Raw genomic sequence first — 23,476 nt, forward strand, 5'->3', positions numbered from 1 at the left:
TGATGCAGAGTATAAGATTGATAAAGAGTATTATTTTAACTTATTTGTTACTTCCTTGTTTCTCATTACTGATTAATTACACATGAACTCCCTAAATCCCATACTTATCCTGTCTATGTACTTTCATTTTATACATCCAGGAAATTCCATGTTGTTTGTTTTAATATTACTTGCCAGTTTCCCCATGTTATCAATTTTCCTTTCCTCCTTCTGTCATCATAAAGGATACTTCTTTAATAAAAGTTTTTTAAGTGCCATGTATTTTATTTAAACTCAGCTTTTCCATTATATTGACTAAAGTAAGAATGGAACTGGGCTCATAGAAACTAATAGCGCATTTTCAAAATATCTCTTTATGCATTCTTCCTTCATAGACATGTCCTTTATTGTAGCTGATGTGACCAGCTGAATCTTTCCCTTCATTTTTTTTAAAGATTCAGCATTAATATTCTCTTTTAGTTTTGTCCTTTGATAATATTAGATGAATTAAACTAATTTCCAATTTCCTCATGTGGATAATATTAGACAAAATCTAAATTACACTGTTCTAGAGTATTCTTGGAGCTTTGCATGCCCTATAAATACACCCTTTCCTTGACTTGGCCTGCCCATGATACCTAGTTCAAAGCAGTGGCGCTGAGCCAATGAGCAAGGCCTGCACAGCATGGTACAGTACTATACAGCCATAAATATCATAGATATGAACCAGAAGAGCCATGCACCCATGCTGAAGCAGCTGTCTAATCTGAATGTATTTGATACCAGCCTACAAATAAAATTATAATTTTCACATATCATTTGTAAATCATTTGAAGGATTAAAGTATTAGAATATATTTTGAAATAATTTAAGGTCATTTAAATGAATTACTTCATAAATCTCTACGATACCCGATACCTTGTTCCTTTCTTTATCTCCATCGCAATAAATAAAACAACAGAATATCTGTCAAGCCTAACCCAGGACAAGTTAATTTAGTAGATTTTAGATCAGAACTTTTAAGTTACAACTGCTGAGAAAGCATTGCTCTATTCTTTAAGAAGTGAAGTGTTGAAGCACAATAGTAATTGCAGCAGAAACCAACTGTATCGAGTTTGGGACTCTTCCATGTTTGTCCGAGTTTGTGGTGGTCTCTGAAACTGCTGCAGAGGAGCCCTGTGCAGAATTGGCAGCTTTTTGAATGGAGTATTTGTGTCATTGTTTATTCAGTGGAACTGCAGAGCTCTTCATTTACCTCTTCAGTCTTATACCAGTGAAATAGTTGTCAATTCAAAAAAAATTCTGTTTTTATTACTGTGGAAAAACTTATTCTGCAGGATGTGTGATTCGTGTGCTACACATTATTAATGGATTTAATCAGTGTATACACCCATAAATGTATATAAATCAAAGTAGTAACTTTATCAAAGCAATTCTCATGATATATTACAATATCCTGGTTTTAGTGATATGGATAATGTCTGTTTAATCATTTGTAAAACAAGATTTTTGTTTCCATTCTATGATATTATGCAAATGGAAATAAAGATGCTGAAGACACTCAGCAGTCAAGGCAGCAACATGGAGAGCGAGAGTTATTGATTGTTTTAATTTGTCAATCTCTCTTCAAGACTCCTGAAAGATGATTTGCAGATCCTGACTGAAGTACTGAGAATTTGAGTTTGTGTTGCAGGTTTTCCGCACCTTGTTTCTGTAGTGGTATAAGAAGTCAACTTAACATCTTTTATAGCAGTATTCTCTGCATCTTTTGAGATGCGAAATTTGTGCTCTGGGAACAAATTCAATATTGACTAATGCAAATGTTTTTCCACTTTTTCCAACCTTCAACCTCTGAAGCAGGAACAGTTTTGGGGATTAGGCAATTTTAAAAGAGTGTCTCTTATGAGACCTCCTATACTTGGAAATAAAGAAGAATCTCTCCTTGTTCACATTTTTGATTTATTGGACTGTTTAAAACTTGAACATGAAATGATACTTGATCCAGTGCATTTCTTTTTTGTCAACAGATGTACTGGCTTCGTTTGCTTGTCATATGGAGATGGAGAAAGTAAAATGGCTGTCTATCAAACGGTTGGACCATACATAAGGAACCTTAGTCTCACACTAATTGCAGACCATGTACAAACGAAAAAACCATTCATGCTGGAAGTTTGTGGATACTTGGCTGGTCCTGCTGATAGTGCAATCAGTAAGAAATGATATTCTGTTGCTGCCACTTTTAAGTACTGAATATCCTTCAAGTCTCACTATTCAAATATTAAATATAGACAAACTGGTCTGCTCCAGATCCTGCTCATGGTCAAATGGTGCATTCAGACCATTTGAGTACCACTGAACACTGGACAGGAGATGCTTCCAGCATCTCAACTTAATGTGTAAAGTCAGGAAACGTCTTCTCCAAGTTCAGGAATAAGGCATTTATGATCATGATTCTGTAGTTGGATTGATTCAACAACTGCATTGGAGGAATTAGATCGAGTGCTGAATATAAAAAAAAGGCAATTCAGCTGCTATGTGTTGGGAATTATGTTCCACAGAAGCCTTCCTCCATACTCGCTTACCAATCTTATTGGCAATTGGTTCCTGTGTTTAGTCACAAACAACAGAAAATCTGCAGATGCTGGAAATTCAAGCGACACACACACAAAATGCTGGAGAAACTCAGCAGGCCAGGCAGCATCTATGAAAAAGAGTAAACAGTTGATATTTTGGGCCGAGAATGATGAAGGGTCTCGGCTTGAAACGTAGACTGTTTACTGTTTTCCATAGATGCTGCCTGGCCTGCTGAGAACCGTGTTTTGTCAGCTTCCTCCAAAGTGCATCTATGCAGATCTCTTCAGCAACTCTGTGCCGATACAGTCCTTGCTCGGTTAGCAGTTTCTCAAGTCAATGAGCCCAAAGGTGGAACTATTCCTCGTAAACATCTCTGCCATGCACTCTCTGCATTCAGAAATTTCCAAGAGGCCTTTCTGTTCCAGCATACGTAACTCGCTCTCTGAAAAAAAGCAAAACAAGGTAATGATGAAAATAATTTAGAAATTGTAGGCATTGAAATTGATGGTACTCTGCATTTCTGATGTTATGTGCTTGCTGATAGTGGTCAAATCTACAGTCAAAATGAAATATGACTTTATTTCAGGTGCAGGAACACAGAATGGAGCTGACCTTTCTTATGTGCGAATAGAAGTTCACTGGGACCACATAGATTATAGCAGCCTGAATGTTCCTGTAATCTCTAGTGGATTTTTTTCAACATCTCCTGTTTGGATCTATACTGAACCTGGAAAATATTTGATAAGTAAGTTCTATTACAGTGAGTTACTGATAACTTCTTCCTAAGTCAATATTGTTTTTTATATTTTTAATATTTTTCATATTTGTGATACATTGTCCAAAGTTCAAAGTACATTTATTATCAATGTATATATTATACAATCTTGAGATTTGACTCCTAACAGGCAGCCACAAAACAAAGAAACCCAAATGAGCCCATAAAAAAAGAACATTGAATACTCAATGTGCGGAGAGAAAAACAATAAACGCAAGTAAATAGTGTTCTGAACTGAAGTCCACAGAGAGTCCATCCCCACACCCTTAGTTCAGTGCAGAACCGAGTAAACGTTGTGGAGTAGTGAGATGAACCGGCCTGTCACCATGACCTTTTTAATCTGGCCCTGTGCCCAAATAGTTGCCCAAACATCATCCAATATTAATTACAAAGTTTTTTGAGGATATTGAGAATTAGACCTGTTGAACCTAAACTTATGTATCAGATACCACATTTGAGTATGGTCTTTAAGGTTTAAGATTATTCTTAGGACATGGATGATGCTAAGAAGGAAATTCTGTAATTGTTTTGACAATATCATGATAGATTTTCTCTTTGACCATCACAACACATAAATTACAAGCCGGAGTAATTCAAATAAAAAAATCAGTATTCGCGCTTTAGTATGTTCGTTCAAGCAAGATACCAACAGGTAATAAATTAATTCATATCTAAACTGCAAGCAGTCCTATGTGGATAAAAGCAGCTCCATATTAGTTAAAAGGAAATATTCTGAATTGTTCAGTGCTTAATTTTGAAATGAGATTTTATGGATTCAAACTTGTTATATTATTCAGCATTTTTCCATTTTTACTTAATGAACAATTATCAAAAAAAGACTGTTAATTTGATTTGGCATATCTGGGTGAACTATATTAATATTTGAACTTGGAAGTGTTAATCCTTTGGTAAAAAGTTTTGTTCCTGAGTCAGATATAATCAGATCGGAATCAAAAATTTCAACTTGATTTTAATCAAACACAAGGTAAGTAGTTCAGAAAAAATGTTACACTTGGGTTTGTGTGAACGTTGCTAGGGCAGCTTATAACTCTATGATATTGATGAATTATTGTGCAATTCCCAAACAATACATTGTTTGTTCAGTATTCCATTCCATTTGAGATGTGACCTTTCCTCATAGTATTGATTTGAAAACAGACCCACGGCCTTGACAACAACATTTCACACTGAACAGTATGTCCCTTGGGAGTGTTGTAGAACAGTGGGACCTGGCAGTACAAGACCATAGTTCCCCAAAAGTGCTGTCAGAAGTAGGCATGGTGGTGATGAATGCTTTTGGCACAATGGTTTTTATCAGGTACTTATTTAACTTAATGCCCGTTTCAGCACTGGCGTTTAGGGCAGCAATGAAGGATCTCTATCTCTGTCTGTCCTTGGCCATCTTCTCTATTGTGTGCCAGGTTTGGTTCAGAGTCCTCAGTGTGATACAGAGATATAGAAAGATTCCTTGTTGCTGTTTCCACAACAATTTTCTTGAACCAATGTTAACCCTGAGCTGAACCCTTGAACCTGGACGACCAGTAGACCACTCTTAGCCTACCCTTTGACCAGTTTGATGTGGGCGGCTCTACTAAGAGTCAAAGCACAAGGCCCTGACTCCAACCAATATAATTCTCCAGCTCATTGAGGCACACAAGCATCCAAACCCTATGATAAGGTTGTGGTTCTCTTGGAGGTTTTATCAGTTAGGACATAGAGTATATACATTAGATGTTGTGTTACATTGTACAAGACGTTGGGGAAGTCATATTTGAAATATTGGGTTCAGTTCTGGTCACCCTGTTATAGGAGAGATGCCAGCAGAATGAAAGAGTACAGAGGCTGTTGCCAGGACCTGAGAAACTGAGTTATGGAGAGAGGTTGAGTAGGGACTTTACCATTGGAGCAGAGGAAAAAGAAGGGTGATCGTTTAGAGGTGTATAAAATTATGAGGGGCATAGGATGAATGGGCTCCATCTTTTTCCCAGGGTTCGGGAATCAAGAACTAAGGTGAGAGGGGTGAGATTTAATAGGATCCAGAGTGACAACTTTTCACCCAATGAGCAGTCAGTATATGGAATGAGCTGCTGGAGGAAGCAGCTGAGGTAAGCATATTAACAACGTTTAAAAGGCACATGGACAGTAAAAGCTTTAGAGAGATCTGTGTCAAATGTGGACAAATAGGACTAGCTTAAGTGGGAATTTGGTCAGCATAAACCATCTGTTCTGTTTCCATACTGAATGGCTCTATGACATTCTTGCTATAGCCTTCCATGTGTTTTATTTTGAATTACAAAGCAATTCAGATAATAACGTTTAGTTGGGTAAGGGAAAGATCTTATCTAGAAAAAAGAAAATGCAGACCGACTTCATGTCTACAGAACACTACACTGAATAATCGGCACCAAGTCACCAGACTACAGCACTTGTGGAAAATGATGATTATTAAATATGTGCTTTCAATTCCTCAGCTGTATTTGCAGACAATCATATCTCCAGGGAAGAGAAAACTGTCAGCGTTGTGGTTCTGAATCCTGCACCCACTGCTCTTGAGGTGAAGCTTGTACAAGTAACTGAGCAGATTCCATCCTGTATTCCATTTGATGTTGAGGACATCGGTCCACTAGAGAAGGCTTTTCTTGGAGTTGCCTATAACTTTGAAGCCTTTGTTGCGATGGGGATTGATTTGAATTTTTATTGGCACTTCAGTGATGACAACAGTACATATTCCTCAAACAACCTGAAGAACTGCAGTGGGCTTCAGCAACTGGGTTGTCTTTTGGATACAGTGGTAAGTTGCTTTATTTGAATAGTAGCACAGCAATCATGAAGTTTGAGCTGGAAACTTCTGTGTAAGTTATGACCATGAGACAGAGGAACATGAGAGATACTCACAGAATGTCTCCTGGAATGCACATAAATTCATTGCTCCCATTGAAAAGTAACATTCACTTTTCATTTTTGTTTCTTCTCTGCTTCCATCCATCTGCTCTCTGTAACCACAGTGGGCTCAGACCCTCACCATTTTCTGTGTAGAGTCACAGAGTAATACAACATAGATTCAGACCCAGCTAGTCCCAATTTCCTACATTCAGCCCAGATCCTTCCAAGCCCTGTAAATCCATGTGTCTATGCAAATACTTCTTAAATGGTACTGTTGTACCTGCCTCCACCACTTACTTTAGCAGCTCATTCCCTATACTCACCACCTTCTGCATGAAAAATTGCCCCTCAGGTCCCCTTTATACCCCTTCCATCTCATCCTACTCTATGCCTACCCCCGCCCCCATTTTGGGCTGGGATAATTCTGTTACCATGCACCTTACCTATGCCTCTTACAATTTTAAACATTTCGATAAAGTCATACCTCATTCTCCTACTTTCCAAGAAATAAATACCTCACCTGGACAACCTCTCCCTATAACTCAAGGCCTCTGGTTCTGGTAATATCCTTGTAATTTTCTGCATTTTTTCAAGGTTAGCCATGTCTTTCCTGTAATAGAATGACCAAAGCTGTGATTCCATTATCATTTTATGCACTTCCTTGGAATTGCGGGTGAGTATATTCAGTTCAGTTGTATGAATGATGAGCTGGCTGCTATAGGAGGGGCAGGAGCTAGAGTTAGTAGTTTGGGGTGTCATGTTCTCTTATTGGAGATACCTGAGCTGCTCAACACCCTCCCTTATTCTCTTCTTCCATTTTGGGCACAGTCCAGACATTCTTGTGAGTTGGTAAGGATGTTACATTTCATCACATAGAATTTCAAAGTTTGAAGTAAATGTATTATCTAAGTATATATATATATATATATATATATAGCACCTCAAATAAGTCTGTTATTCGTTTTCTTGCGGGCATGCTCAATATATTGTGGCCTGGAGCTTAAATTGGCCAAACCTTGAGTCATTCGTCGATATCGGCCCCAGGCCCTGCTGGCTCAATATGCTCTCAGGCCCGGGCTCCGCCTCTTTGATTTGGCCCATACCTGACCTTTCCAATTCGGCCCAGCACTTAAATCGGTCAAACATCAGATTTATCCTTGCTCTAGGGTCTGGGCCCAGGCCCTGTTCGCTCTCTTCAGCCTGTACGCGCCATGTAGCAACAGTCCTGCACCTTCAAGATTTCAGTTCACGCAACAAAAATGCCAGGTAGTACAGGTCGTTCAAAAGCTCAGCTCTGAAAAGGAAGTTACAGATTATTGTTTGCAGTGAATGTGTCCATGAAAAAATGTGATTAATACTATAATTTATAGTTTTGATTGTTTTGTTTGCTACCAGCAAGTCGTCACTGTGCTTTAATCTTAAATACTAATTCCTTTTATAAATTACAATTAACTTTGGCTCTACTACAGTTTCAGATAAATCATTCAGATCTTGTTAGTGATTATTTTCTCAAGTTTTGCTGGATAGGAGAGCAAATCAAGGAACACCTCTGAATCCCAGTTTAATTGATAAATGATGCACAACAGGCCCTTGCTGAATTTGTGATACCACATGATATAGCAGTTTTGCTGAAGGTTGGAGGTAAAAATGGTGTATGGGTCATGATATAGTAACACTGCCTGTGTCAGGTGTCTGCTTTTGGCATTGTGCAGGTTTAATGCAGTAAACTTATTGTAGATGAACAGGAATGCACAAAAGGTCCTGTTGTCTTCCTCAAGCCAAGCCAGTCAGGCATGTGTGAATTATACGTAGGCCAACAGTCTTTGGAAATATTGAAACAGCCGTTATGGCTAACTGCACAAGAGGTATTACAGAAAGTTTCTTTTTCACATATTCAAGAGATTTGATGTTAGAGAAGTTGATTGGTCTGATGCTGAACGCATCTTTCCCCCTCATTGCGCTTGGACAGAATGTTCAGTCTTATGTCAAATGTGTTCAAACTATCAATGTTAAGGTCTGTTAATCTTTGGCCTCTTACACTGCTCAGCTAATAAAAACAATCAAATTAAACATGTCAGGCTAGAAAACCAAATAATGGCAAATTACGCTTGGTTTATTGTAATGATTTCTAAACCATATCTCGCTGGTAATGAGCTGCATTTATTTTTGTATACAGAGTCACACATTTCAGTATGAAGGGGTCTATCAAGTGACTGTCAATGTGTCAAACATGTATGACTGGATCCAGAAAACAATTTATGTGGTAAGCATGCCTAAAAGCTAAAAATATGTGAATGATTGAAATAAGCACTTGACTTTCCAATAAGTTATGTTGTAATCTCTACTTCATGGTAGTTTATCAGATTATTAACAGGTTCTAGAAAGTATATTAATCATTATGTGAATTCTAAAAGCTGTCCACTTGAAATACAACCAGTACAGTTGAGATTTTACTCCAAAATTTCAATTGTTCTGTGGGAACCATTCTGAGTAGTAAACTGGAGGAAAGATCTGGTGGTATCTGATGTCTAAATGAAATACATATATAAAATAACATATGCAATAACACTGCTGCTGCTGGATGCTGTTTGTTGACTTTTACTCAACGTTTAACACCATCATTCCCACAGGCCTAATTGATAAGCTATAGTACCTGGGCCTCTGTTCCTCCCTCTGCAATTGGTTCCTCGACTCCCAAACTGGAAGACCACAATCTTTGTGGATTGGTGGTGATATCTCCTCCTCACTGACAATCAACACTGGAGCACCTCAGGGGTATGTGCTTAGCCCACTGCTCTAATCTCTCTATATCCAGGACTATGTGGCTACGCACAGCTCAAATTCCATCTATAAACTTGTTGATGATACAACCATTGTTGGTAGAATCTCAGGTGGAGATGAGGAGTGAGATATTCCAACTCGTGGAGTGGTGTTGCAGCAATAACCTTGCATTCAGTGTCAGCAAGATGAAAGAGCTGTTTGTGGACTTCAGGAAGTGTAAGACAAGGGAACACGAAGCAATCCTTGTAGAGGGATCAGGTGGAGAGAGAGAGCAATCTCAAGTTCCTGGGTGTCAAGATCTCTGAGGATCTAACCTGGTCCCAACATATTGATGCAGCAATAAAGAAGGCAAGGCAGAAGCTATATTTCTTTAGGAGTTTGAAGAGGTTTGGTCTGTCAACTAAAACACTTGAAAACTTCTATAGGTATACCGTGGAGAAACATTCTGACAGGCTGCATCACTGTCTGGTACACGGTGCGGGGTTGGCGGGGGGGGGGAGGCTGGTAAGCTACTGCACAGGACTGAAAGAAAGTACGGAAACTTCTAGAATCAGTCAGTTCTATCTTGGGTACTCGCCTCCATAGAACCCAAGACTTCTTCAAGGAGCTGTGCCTCACAAAGTCGATGTCTATTACAAGGGCCCCCAGCACTCAGGGCATGCCTTCTTCTCATTGTTACCATCAGTAAGGCGGTACAGAAACCTGAAGGCACACACTCAGCTTCTCCCCCTCAGCCATATGATACCTAAGTGGACATGAACCCATGAACACAATCTCTCCTTTTTTCTAATATGTATTATTTCTGTTTTTGTACTACTTTTAATCTATTCAGTATACAGATATATAGTTACTATAAATGGTTTACTTATTTATTTTTGTTCTTTCTATTTTATCATGTATTGCATTGAACTGCTGCTGCTAAGTTAACAAATTTCATGACACATGCCGATGATAATAAACCTGATTCTGATTAAAAGCATTTGATACAGTAGAGCTACTAGGACTTGATGTTTCAATCCCTGTGGTAAGTCGGCACTCTCGATGTTGGCAGTGGGTTTGGAGTGGTGACACGGAGGGAGGGTAGGTACGTCATCGGGGTCATCAGGTGGGCACGCTCCTTCCTTGACGTTTCGTTGATAAGCCCACGATGTCTCCAGAGGGCTCAACAGTGTTACTTGGTATCCCAGATACACCCCCCTCAGTTCCATACCCTCCTGTCTTCATCTTGCAGCCCAGTTGTTGTCTTTCCTTTTAATCCAAATCCATTTGCTGCTTTCTTCTATTGTATTTGACAAGGACTTGATTGCTTGTTGGATGGAGTGACCCCTCACCCCCATCTTCCTCAATAGACTGGTCGTAGATGTAGCAACGAATCCCCTGCATCCCACTTCTACAGGGAAAATCTTGATCTTCCAGCCATTCTGGGCAGCTTCAGTTGCCAGTTCAGAGTACTTGGTCTTTTTCCTCTCATAAGCTTCTTCGACACCATCTTCCCATGGTACTGTCAATTCCACAACATATGCCAGCTTGGCTGTTGTTGACCACAGGACCGTGTCTGGCTGGAGTGTTGTACCCGTAATGTCTGGGGAAAACACAAGCTTTTTTTCCAAGTCTACGTCCATTTTCCAATCCCAAGCAACCTGCAGAATGCTTACATCTTTTGATGTTATATGGTGCTCTGGAGGTTGGCCTGCTGATACAAATCGTGTGATGTGGACATTTCCTGCCGATGTTTGTGGGAGAGCATTTGTGGTGATTCGCCTGTGTTGCAAGATTGATGCCAGCCGTCTGAGAACTTGGTTATGCCGCCAAGTGTTCTGCCCCAGGGTGAGGCTCGTGGTGCATCCTGTTAAAATGTGCCTTAGTGACCCAGGTGCTTGACAAAGAGAGCAAGCGGGGTCTTCTCCCCACCACTGGTTCAGGTTCTGGGGTGTGGGTAGGAGGTCATAAGTGGCTCTGATGACAAAACTTAGCCGAGATCCCTCCATCTCCCAAATGTCACGCCAGCTAAGTTTCCTCTTTTCCAGACTCTCCCAATTAGTCCATTGGCCCTGCTTGGCCATTGAGATGGCCCTGGCATTTCGCTCTGCCTCCTTCTGTCTTCTCAACTCCTCCACCATGAGCCGTCTCTTCTGCACTGATGTTGCCTTGTGCCACTGAGGAGCTTTTGGGACGAGCCCGAGCCCGGCTCTCCCATGTTGGACTTGGCCAACCACATCCCCGAAGCGAAGAGCAGACTTAGCACTCTGAAGAGCTTCAGATGGGGACCGCTTCCTCCCCATTGCCACATGGAGGGCCACTGTTCGAATATATTGTGCAGTATCAATGCAATATGATATTTAGTGTTAGAATATGATGGAATCAATATATGAAATAGTTTTCATCAGTATGATGAACGTAAATAATGAGATACACAAGTCAGCTCCTTAAGCATTTCTTTGGTTAACAAAAGAATTAATTTCCTTACATTTAAAATTATTAATTTGGTTATCAGTGACATTTTTGGTAGCGAAACAGTTCAACATACTTACTACCCATTGAGCAAATGTGTTTCCTAAAATCAGCTTTAATTGGCTCAGAATCAGTTATATATTGTGAAATTTGCTCCTTTGTGGCAGTAATACAGTGCAAAGATGTAAAAAACTACTCTAAATTGTAAAAACAAATAAATAGTGCAATGAAAGTAATAACAAGGTGTTACTCATGCGTTTATGTACTGGTCAGAAATCCAGTGGCTGAGGGGAAGAAGATATTCCTATTATGGAGTGTGGGTTTAAATGCTCGGGTACCTTCTCCACTATGGTAGTAATGAGAAGAGGACATGTTGTGGATAGTGAGGGTCCTTGGTGATGGATGCTGCCTCCTGAAGGTGTCTGCAATAGTGGAGAGTGTTGTGCCCATGATTGCGGATGGCTGAGTGTACAACCCTCTCAAGTCCTCCTCTGTGTCTGTTCCCTTAACCCTCAGCTCCTCAAACTTTCAATAACTCATCAAAAATATATCAAATGACCTTACATATATTGAATGATCTGACCTCCACTACCCTTCGGGCAGAAAATTCCAGAGATTCACTACCCTCAGAAAGAAGAAATTTCTTTGCACTAAATAACTAAAGCCTTATTTTGTAGCTTTGTCCCCTTGTTTGTGACTCTGGTTCTAGTGGAAACATCTCAACATCTATCCTGTCAAGACTCCATAAGATCTTGTATGTTTGCAAAAGGTCATACCTCATTCTTTTAAATCCCAAGGAACACCAGCCAAACTGTCTAAGTTCACTTGATAGAGCAACCCCAGAAATTAGCTTGGTGAATCCTCTTTGGACTATCTCCAATGCTTCTAAATCCTTTATTAGGTAATAGACTTCATAGACTTCCTATTGGATCGCTGACAGGTGGTAAGGATGGGCTGCATCACCTCTGCTCCTCTGACACTCAACACAGGTGCCTACCAGGGTTGTGTCCTGAGCCCCCTTCTCTACTCCATTTACACTCACGACTGTACCGCCACACACAGCTCCAATCTGCTGATCATACTTGCAGATGACACGACTTTGATCGGCCTTATTTCTAGCAGTAATGAGACAGCCTACAGAGGAGAGGTTGACACCGTGACACAGTGATGCCAGGATAACAACCTCTCCCTCAATGTCCAAAAAACAAAAGAGCTGATTGTGGATTACAGGAGGAGCAGAGACAGGCGTGATCCACAGTTGAGAGGGTGAGTAGTTTCAAGTTCCTCAGTATACATATCACTGATTATCTCAGCTGGACTGTACACACCGGTTTTATGGCAAAAAAGCACAATAGTGTCTCTTCCACCTCAGGCAAGTGAAGAAGTTTGGCATGGGCCCCCAAATCCTCAAGACCTTCTACAGGGGTACCAGTGAAAGCATACTGACTGGCTGTATCACTGGCTGGTATGGGAACTGCACCAAGCTTAATCGCTGGGCACTGCAGAGGGTGGTACAGACTGCCCAGTGCATCTGTGGATGTGAACTTCCCTCCATAGAAGACATTTACAGCAGCAGGTGCAGAAAGAAGGCATGAATGATCATCGGGGACACCAATCATCCCAACCATAAACTGTTTCAGCTGCTTCCGTCTGGCAAACAATACCACAGCATTAAAGCCAGAACCAACAGGCTACGGAACGGCTTCTTTCTACAAGCCATTAGACTTTTAAATTCACATGTCGGTACATTGCAACGGAGTTATAACGCAAAGATTTTTACTCCCTCACATTGTGGGATGGATGTAAGATTTAAATAAATTATAAATTATAAACTGTTCACAGTATTCAAGTATGGCCTCACAAACACCCTGCAAGGCTATCACAAAACCTCCCTAGTCTTAAATTCCAAACCATTTGCAATAAAAGCCATAAGGCCATAAGATGTAGAAGCTGAATTAGGCCATTTGACCCATCAAGTCTCCCTCACCATTTTCTGATTTTCTTTAAACTGATTCCCCCACATTCTCTCTGTAACCCTTAATCCCCCTTACCGATCAAGAATGTCTCAAACTCTGCCTTAACTACAGACATCCCACCCTGCAAAACCTCATTTCAGGAAGGTAGCACCACCATTTCAGGGACGTAGGACCCCCGCCCCCTGTAACCCCATATCACTTCCCTCCACCCCCCACCCCCACCCTCGGAGTGTATGTAATACTTTGTTTAGTGATTTTGTCTAATCTGTGAACCAAGTTGGGTATATGCAGCAAATGTGACATTAAAATATGTACTTATATTATATTATCATGTTTATTCTATTACAACTTTAAGCAAGCCTACAGGGAGTTTGGCCTCATCATATAGGACATCAATAGCGTAGCTCCTTGGCAGAGCCAGCTAGTTTAAATCGGGGGTCCCCAACATTTTTTGCACCACGGACCGGTTTAATATTGACAATATTCTTGCGGACCAGCTGACCCCGGGTCGGGGGGCGGGATGGGTGTTAAACGCGATCGGAATATAGGTAATAAGTCAACTATAAGTCACTTGTAAGTGGCTAATACACGCAATTTCATTTCTAAAGTGGTTTATCTAACGGATTTAATATTAAACACACAGCACATATTTTCCTCGCATCAATGTAGCGATAAGTCAATTATAACAGTGGTCTCAAACCCTCCGGGCTGCGAAGACTGCAGCAGTACAGCGGTAGCCAGGAGGCATCCAGCACATCTTTAAGAAAAAAGCTGAAATAAACAAGCTAACTGATTAGGTGCTGCCCGGCACGTAAATGTCGGCCCAGATCAGAGACGACGCAATCTGCAATCGCCTCTGATCTGGGCCGACATTTACGTTCCAGACGGCACCTAATTAATTAGCTTGTTTATTTCGGCCTTTTTCTTAAAGATGTGCTGGGTGCGTTCTGGCTACCGCTGTATTCTTCGCGGCCCGGAGGTTGGGGACCACTGAATTATAAGTCACCTATAAGTCATCATAACATTCTAAGCAATGTTTGGATATTAAACACACAGCGCATATTTTCCTTGTATGAACATATAAAATCATTGCAACACACCAATATTGCTGAATCAGTGGGAGCCCTGGGCCTTTTTTCCTGCAACAAGATGGTCCCATCGAGGGCGAGGGGTGATGGGAGACAGCGATACTCGAAGGGGGTTCCTTATGTCCAGTCTATTCTGCAGTTTAGTTTTCGTTGCATTCATTGCAGAAAACTCCGCTTCGCAGAAATATGTTGGAAATGGAAACAATGTCTTCAGTGCTTTCGTGGCTACCTCAGGTTATTCAGCCTTGACTTTGATCCAGAATGCTGGCAGAGATGTTATGTCAAACATACTTTTCAGCCCACCGGCATTTGCAAGCTGGAGGAGTTGATCTTTTTCCCGCGCTGACATGGATCATTCACCGGGGACATTCATAAATGGGTCACGGACCCATTCCTTTGCACGTCTTGGGTAACTGATGACCTCGTGTGCTTTAAAATTCAACAGTGCATGACAGGGAATGAGGAAAGATGCAGCTGACTCATATTGTTTCATATCGCCAAATCATATTGTTTCCTCACGGCCCGGTGGTTGGGGACCACTCTTAGCACAAAGAGAGACCAATCAGGATGCTCGCTCTCCCTCTCAAAAACATCTATTTCCAGGATATTGTATATAATTTCCGGGTGTCAGGGAGCCACTATCGATATGTGGGAGACTCCAGGAACTTCTGGGAGAGGTGGGATGTCTGTAACTACATCCACTAACATTGCCTCCACAGCCTCTCTGGCAACAAATTCACCCCCATCTGGCTGAAGAAATGCCTCCTCATCTCTGTTTTAAAGAGGAATCCCTTTATTCTGAGACTGTGTTCTCTGATCCTAGACTCCCCTGCAAATGGAAAGACTCCCTCCATGTCCACCCTATCCTGGCCGTTCAGTATCTGGTATATTTCACTGAAATCCCCTGTCATCCATCTGAACTCCATGAAGTACAGGCCCAGAGACATCAAACACACCTAATATGTTAAGCCAATATGTTGTTTGCCTTTTAAATTATTTTTTTGGACTAACATGTTAACCTTCTATGATTTATTTACTGGAGCACCTAGATCCCTCTGAATGTCACTCATTTGCAGTCACTTCTCACTTGGATAATAATCTGATTTATGATTCCTCTTACCAAAGTGAACAAATCCACTATTCCCCAAATTAAACTCTAGTTGTCACTCAGTTTATCTCTACTCCTTTGCAAAAGCACAATGATCTTATCACAACATGCCTTTCCTCTTATTTCTATATTGTTAGCAAACTGAGTACCAAGAACTGACCCCTGGGATATTCCACTAGTTGCACCCCTCCAGCCTGATAAGGACACATTTATACAAACCCCTTACTTTCTTTGTGACCAACAGTTTTCATTCCACATTCGCACACTTCCTTCAATACTTCGTCATTTAATTATCTTCCAGCCTTTCATGTGGTATCATGTCACATGTCTTTCTGAAATCTAACTCACTATCAAAGTGCATTTATTTATTATCAAAGAATGTATAAATTATACAACATTGAGATTTGTTTGCTTACAGACAGTTGTAAAACAAGGAACCTGAAAGAACCCAATGAAAAAAATAAGACGCCCCGCCATGCCCACAAAGAAAGAAAAAAAAGCACAAGACAAATCATATAAATAATAGAAGTGAGCAAAAACAACAACATTCTGAAGCAAACTGAGCCCTTAGATCCAAACCCCCAGAGCAGCCTGGAGTAGGCCCTAAACCTCAGTATTCAGTTCATCACGTTAGCAGGGCAAATTGCCACAAAGTTTGCAGACACAAAGCACAACAGCTGGGGGCAGTCTCACAGCCTTTAGCGTCTTGAAGAGAGAAGATCCTGGAAAATCACCTAAATTGTCTGAAACTCACACTAGGACCCAGGCCCCACCACTGGCGAATTGCTCCGGGCCTAGATTTCAACGCTGAAGGAGCCATTTTCAACCTCTCCAAATCAGCTTAGTTCCCAAAGCGATCCAACCTCGTGTGACTCTCAACACTCTGCCTTTCCAGTCTATAATGGCTGGCATTTAGATTGTCCAAAATAGCGGGTTGTACCTCGCATTAGGACCCAAGCCTCGTTGTGGTGAGTTGCTCCGGGCCTTGAACATGCCACCCATTGATTTGCTTCAGACCTAGATTTCACTGCCGAAGTAATTAGTTATTTCCTCTTTGATTATTGACTCCAGCAGCTTGCCAAAAACTGACCTATAGCTTCCTGCCTTCTGTCTTTCTCCCTTTTTGAACAAGGAAATCACATTGGTTGTTATCCAATCTTCTGATATCCTCTAGGAATTTATCAAGTTTTAATCATTTCAACCATTATCTCTACAGCTACTCCCTTTAAAACCCTTGAGTGCAGGTAATTACGACCCAGCAATGTGTCTGCCTTTGGCTGCTCTAATGTGTCTGCTCCACAGTCTTTCTCATACTCATCATTAAGGTATGGTACAGCACCCAAAATTGTACATCATATTTCAAATTTAACCAGAGCTTTCAATATTTGGAGCAAAACTTTCAGTCCTTTAATTTCCAACCAGCTAAGCATAAAGAACAAAATTCTATTAGCGAATTCTATTTACTTTTGCACCAAGCAGTACATTTTGATGCCTCATTCACCTAAATCTTTCGAGACTTCCACTTAGCTTATTGCTAGTTAAGTGATATCTGTAGTTTGGCTCTCTGTAAGGTCAAACATTTTAAACCAAAGTTGAAATTCGTTTGCCACAGGTCTTGCCTCACACTTAACTTATCGATGTCTCCTTTGTAATTGACTGCTGTTATCCACATTCCTTACCTGTCAGCAGTTGTTAGGTTATAAGTGATGCACCATCAATAATTCCAAAAGACTGGAAGTAGGGTAAATACTGAAAGGCTTTTATTCACGGTAAAACGTGACCTCCATGCTGAGTGTCTGCCCCTGGAGTGAGGAGGAGGAGCAGTGGCGAAATCACCTTTATTCAGGTCTGTGGGAGGAGCCACAGGGGCAGTCAGCAGAGGGGCGTGTCCAGACAGGTAACCCAGTTACAACATACATATATATATGGTTTACCACAATAAGCAAGCTGGAAATATGGTTCTTCTCTAAATCATTAATAATTTACCAAATAACTAAAGGCCCAGCATGGTTCCTTGCAGGAAATCACAGATCACTTCCTTCCAATTTCAATGCCTTTTATAAACTTAACAATTCTTGACTTCAGTTCTATAAGCTTTAATCTTAAGGGAACAAGCTTTTTTTTAGTTTGTTTATGGGATCAAGACTAGGCCGGCACTTATTTCTCTGAAACTGACTGGCCTATCAACAACATTACAATGGTTCTGGTATCTCATATGGGTTGAACAGGGTTAGACAGTAGAATTTCTTCCCAGGGACAGAAGTTAAGCCAACGGGTTTTGAATATAATCCAATAGCTTCCATTCTTTTATAACTAATATAATTTTAACTGTCTATCTGTACTCAGTAGCTACTTTATTAGGCACTGTACACTTGTATACCTGCTTATTAATGCAAATATCTAATCAGTTAATCAAGTGGCAGCAACTTAATGCACAAAAGCATGCAGATACAGCAAAGAGGTTCAGTTGTTGTTCAGACCAAAAGTCAGAATGGGGAAGAAATGTGACTTAAATCACTTTGATAGTGTAATAATGTTGGTAGCAGATGCAGGCAGTCTCTAGAGTTTACCCAGAGAATGGTGCGAAAAACAAAAAAAAATTCAGTGAGCAACAATTCTGTGATCAGAAACTACTTGTTAATGAGAGAGGTCAGAGGAGAATGGCCAGACTGAATGGTTCAAACTTTCAGGAAGGTAACTAACTCAAATAACCACATACTACAACTGCGATATGCAGAAGAGCGTCTTTGAATGACAACATGTCAAACCTTGAAGTGGATAGGCTACAGCAACAGAAGATCGTGAACATAAACTCATTGGCCACTTTATTAGGTAAAGGAGGTATCGAAAAAGAAGCCACTGAATTTTATTGATAAATAAAATTGCCTTCATGGGATTAAAGATGCTTCGAGATTAGTAGTGTAAATTACTAATACAATCATCACAAACTTATTGGATTCCTTCTGTAAATCTAAATTCCATGGATACTCCTACGTCTTCTACTTCAATTGCTTTCACAAAATATCATAATTAGGCTTGTTAGGTATGACCTCCCCTTCTGTGGCAGGGGTGATTTGTACAAGAGGGATGTGTTGCACCTGAACTGGAAGGGAATCAATATCCTTGCCTGGAGGTTTGCTAGTGCTGCTCAGGAAAGTTTAAACTAGTTTGACAGGGAGATGGGAACCAGAGCACCAGGTCAGAACGAGGAGAGATGGAGAGGAAGGTAGACGACAGGGCCAATAAAAACAGGCAGGAGCAAAGTAATAGATATGATGGGACAGATAGTTTGCAGAGTGTGTATTTTAATGCTAGAAGTGTTATGAGTAAAGGTGATGAACTCAGAGCATGGGTCAGCACATGGAACCATGATGTTGTTGCCATTGCAGAGGCTTGGTTGAGAGTGGGACAGGAATGGGTGCATAATGTCCCAAGGTTTCGATGTTTTAGAAAGGATAGTGAGGTAAGGTGGGCCAGGTGAGGGGAAGTTGTATTAGTAATCAGAGACAATATCACAGCTGTACTCAGAAGGAACATAACGGAGGGCTCGTCCACTGAGTCTATATGGGTAGAACTCAAAATTAGGAAGAGTGAAAAAAGGCTAGGGTTGTTGTCATGGGGGACTTCAACTTCACTATTGTAAACTAGGGCCTCCTTAGTGCAAGAGGTTTAGATGGGGCAGAATTCATTAGGTTCATCCATGAAGTTTTCTTAAATCAATATGTATAGTCCAACAAGATGAGGGTTTGTACTGGACCAGGTGTTGGCCAATGAGCCTAGCCAGATGACCAAGCTTTCAATGACTGAGCAGTTAGAGAACAGAGATTGTTAAGGAAGCTATTGATAATCGTTAATTGTTAAGGAAGCTATTGATAAGGGTAAGAATGGACCTTGCGGGAGAGTATTAAATCGGAGCAGGACAAATTACGAGAGCATAAGGTGTTCTGGATAGCATAGAAGATTGGCAAAGAATACAGAGGGATATTGATCAGTTGCAGATATGGGCAGAGGTGGAGATGGAGTAAACCTAGCTGAATGTGAGGTGTTGACCTGGGGTGGGGGGTGGGGGTCAAAGTAAAAAGACAGTACAATGTTAAGGGAAAATCCTTACAGTGTTAATGAGCGGAGCGATCTTGGGGTCCAAGTTCATAGTTCCCTGAAAGTGTCTACACAGGTTGGTAGGGTGGTTAAGAAGGCATATAGAAACATAGAAAACCTACAGCACAATACAGGCCCTTCAGCCCACAAAGTTGTGCCGAACATGTCCCTACCTTAGAAATTACTAGGGTTACCCATAGCTCTCTATTTTTCTAAGCTCCATGTACCTATCCAAAAGTCTCTTAAAAGACCCTATCGTATCCGCCTCCACCACTGTTGCCGGCAGCCCATTCCACGCACTCACCACTCCCTGCATAAAAAAACTCACCCCTGACATCTCCTCTGTACCTACTCCCAAGCACCTTAAACCTGTGCCCTCTTGTGGCAGCCATTTCAGCCCTGGGAAAAATGGCATGCTTGCCTTTATTAGTTAAGGCAATGAGTTCAAAAATCAAGAAGTTATTCTGCATCTTTAGAAAACTTTAGTTAGGCTGCATCTGGACGCCCCTTTACAGGAAGGATGTTGAAACTTTGGAGAAGAGTGAAGAAGAGATTTACCAGGCTGCTTCTGGATTAGAGGGCTTGTTTGAATGAGAGATTGAATATACTTGGGCTGTTTTCTCTGGAGAAGCAGGGGCTGAGGAGAGATCTGATCAAGGTTTATAAAACTATGAGAGTCTTAGCGAGAGTAGACAGACAATATCTTTTTCCCAGGTTTGAAATGTCTGATGCTATAGGGTGTGCATGTAAGGTGAAAAAGGCAAGTTGAAAGTAGATCTGAGGGGCAGGTTTTTTACGTTTGATTGGTGGATGCACTGTCTAGGGTGGTAGAGGCAGATATATTTGGACTTTTAAGAGACATTTAGATAGGCACATGAATGTGGGGGAAATGGAAGGATATGGACATTGTGTAGGCAGAAGGGATTAGTTTAGCTGGCTGTTTGATTACTAGTTTAGTTAGTTTGGCACAACGCTGTGTGCGGAAGGGCCTGTTCCAGTTCTGTATTGTTCTATGTTCTATGTTCCATACTCTATTAGAAGTTCAAACTGCTCTTTTCTGATCAGTTATGATTTCTCATAGAAATCTGCAAAAAGCCTCATATTTTGAAGGTCTTGGCATTAAAATGTGGTGGACTGTCTTAGTTTAACCTACCACTGCCTGTTAGGTGTTTGTCTGCTCTCCCCGTGCCCATGTGAGTTTCCTGCGGGTGCTCTGGTTTCCTCCCACTGTTGTAGGTTAGTTGGTCATTGTAAATTGTCCTGTGATTAGGCTAGGATTAACTAAGGAGATTATTGGTTGGTGTGGCTCGAAGGGCAGGTAGGGTCTACTCTACACTGTATCTCAATCAGTCAGTTAATAAATAAATGAATTAAGTGAACTGAAAACTTAATTTCTTTCCCCAGAGTTATTCAGCTGCAGTAACTATTGTCAAAATCAGAAAATAGTGGAAACATTCAGCAGCTCAGGCAGCATAAATGAGGAAAGCAGCAGAAATAACATTTGAAGTCATTAAATCTTTCACCAGAACTGGTGAGATGAAACAAGTTTTGCTCTGTAGCCTCTTGATGATTGTCATCAAAGTTTTCATGTACAACAAAGCCATTGGGTGAGGCAGTGGAGAACCATCTGGTCCCATGGAATTCTCCTCCCAACAAAAAAATAACTAGGAGAAAATTATAACTATGTTGAAGAATTGTTGGGAACAGGAAATAGTGAAACATAAATATGTTGGTACTTTCTGATTTTATTTTGGCTTTATCCCTGTGACTTATCAGCAGTATTTCTTAATTGTGTTTCTGTATGCCATCAGGTGGAAACCTGAAGTCTCACTCAGTAAGACCGAGACGTAAGAAAGTGCAGATGCTGGAATATGGATCAACAGTCTGCTGGAGGGACTCAGTTAACTGAGCAGCATTTACAGTGGGAAGGCATTGTTTGATTCCTCAGATTGTCAGCCTTGTAACCCTTACCTGATCAGGATGAGCTCATGGATAAAATGTTCTTGTTGATAACTTTTTGCATGATAGTGGGATCAATGATTTTGCTGTCCAAAAGCAAAGCACTGTAAATGCTGGAAATCTGAAATAAAGGCTAATGACGGTTTGTTTTTCCCTCAGGTGCTGTCACATCTGCTGAACATTTCCAAAACATATTCTGTTGTGTTTTTGTAACAAACTAATGTTATTTTATCATTTTGTTTCTCCAGGCTGTTGTAAAGGAATCAATCTCTCATTTAACATTTAAGCCAAAAAATGGTTATAATATTGCTGTTGGTGAGAACCTGACATTGGAATTGGAACTCTTTACCACAATTCGCCAGTTATTAGTCTTTGACATTACATTTGGAACAGGAATGACTCATCGTCACACACTGAGTGACCATTCACCAGCACTTGAAAGACGTTCTCATCTGCAACTAATGGAAGATTATGGCCTCCAAAACTGCACCTTGCGCATTCAAATTTTTCATACGTACAGATTTGTTGGTGTTTTCAACATTTCAATTGGCCTGTATAATGGAATGGATGTTGTCAATGCAACATTGGCAGAGCTCCTCCACGTCTATGAACGCATAACTAAAATTGATTTACTTCTAGGGGATCGAGTATTACCTTCAAGAACAAATCTTACATTTAGGATTGCAAATGTTATCAATAAAACAGGCGCACTGTGTCTTTGGACTATCCAAAAAGACAACAGTACATTAAGAATGAGAAGAACTACTGAATTGTTTCTCCAGCACTTATTTGAAGCAGCAGGTATCTACATTTTAAAAGTGACAGTTTCTAATCCAATCAGCAGTGCATCATTTAGTATCAGCATCGAAGTCCAAGATGCAATTGAAGGCCTTTCTTTGACCAGTTCCAGTCCCAAATGTTTAACGACTGGCTCCACAATCAGTCTTCATGCTCATGTAGTTCGTGGAACCAACATAACATACACATGGAAATTTAACTCTAATTCTACACCTGTACAAACAAATACACCTCTTATGATGTATACATACTCTAAACCTGGAACTTACTTAGCCGGTGTAACAGCAAGAAACAAGTTAAGTGAAATAACGGGGACTGCCATTCAATTTACAGTGCAAGATCTTGTGGGAGATATAACAACTAGTATTCCCAACATAATCACAGTCAACCAAACAGTAATCATCTCTATCTGTGTGACCTCTGGTACAGACCTGACCATTGAAATACAAGTAAATGGCTCTACTATGTTTACCAGTAACAGTTTTGTAGCAAGTCGTTCACTGGATTTGCCACTTACCTTCAATCAAACTGGGCAGTTGCAGCTGTTGATTCAGGTTACAAACCTAATCTCTTCAAACAATGTCACATTAACCATTTTGGTTATGAAAGAAATTCATATTGTCGCTATAGAAATGCAGCGGCAACCCACTGTGGAAGAAGATATTATTCTTACTGCAGAAGTTAATGGTAAGTTTTATTCAGTACTGAGTGAAAATTACAATTGTTACCTTTGTCTTTGACATTTCCTGTCCTAAAATTTAAAGAACCCTGAAGTGGATGTCATTGGTAATCAAAGAAATAAGGTATGGTTTTGAGTTACAATATTCGTTGCGTGAATGATCAAAAGATTTTACATTGCATTGGAACTGTTCTTGAAATATGTTAAAGTAAGTTCTTGCAGATCAAATTTTAGTTGTTAAACCCAGTACCAGTATGCAAATAAAATGAAACTAATTGTAATAACTGTAATTCTCTATTCCAAATGTTAAATTGCTATTTAAGTAAG

At 40.5% G+C, this 23,476-nt stretch overlaps 1 protein-coding gene across 3 annotated transcripts in view; it reads left to right on the plus strand.

Moving 5' to 3' along the window:
- Window positions 1-23,476, plus strand: part of LOC134344346 (polycystin-1-like protein 1) — a 241,095-nt gene that overhangs the window by 45,871 nt on the left and 171,748 nt on the right. For all 3 annotated transcript variants that reach the window (XM_063043975.1, XM_063043977.1, XM_063043976.1), the window contains exons 4-8: window positions 2,007-2,188; window positions 3,140-3,298; window positions 5,800-6,119; window positions 8,388-8,474; window positions 21,921-23,157. In XM_063043975.1, the coding sequence (XP_062900045.1) occupies window positions 2,007-2,188; window positions 3,140-3,298; window positions 5,800-6,119; window positions 8,388-8,474; window positions 21,921-23,157 (1,985 nt within the window). The remainder of the gene's footprint in view (window positions 1-2,006; window positions 2,189-3,139; window positions 3,299-5,799; window positions 6,120-8,387; window positions 8,475-21,920; window positions 23,158-23,476) is intronic.

This window comes from Mobula hypostoma, chromosome 3 (genome assembly GCF_963921235.1).
Source record: "Mobula hypostoma chromosome 3, sMobHyp1.1, whole genome shotgun sequence".
Lineage (NCBI taxonomy): Eukaryota > Metazoa > Chordata > Chondrichthyes > Myliobatiformes > Myliobatidae > Mobula > Mobula hypostoma.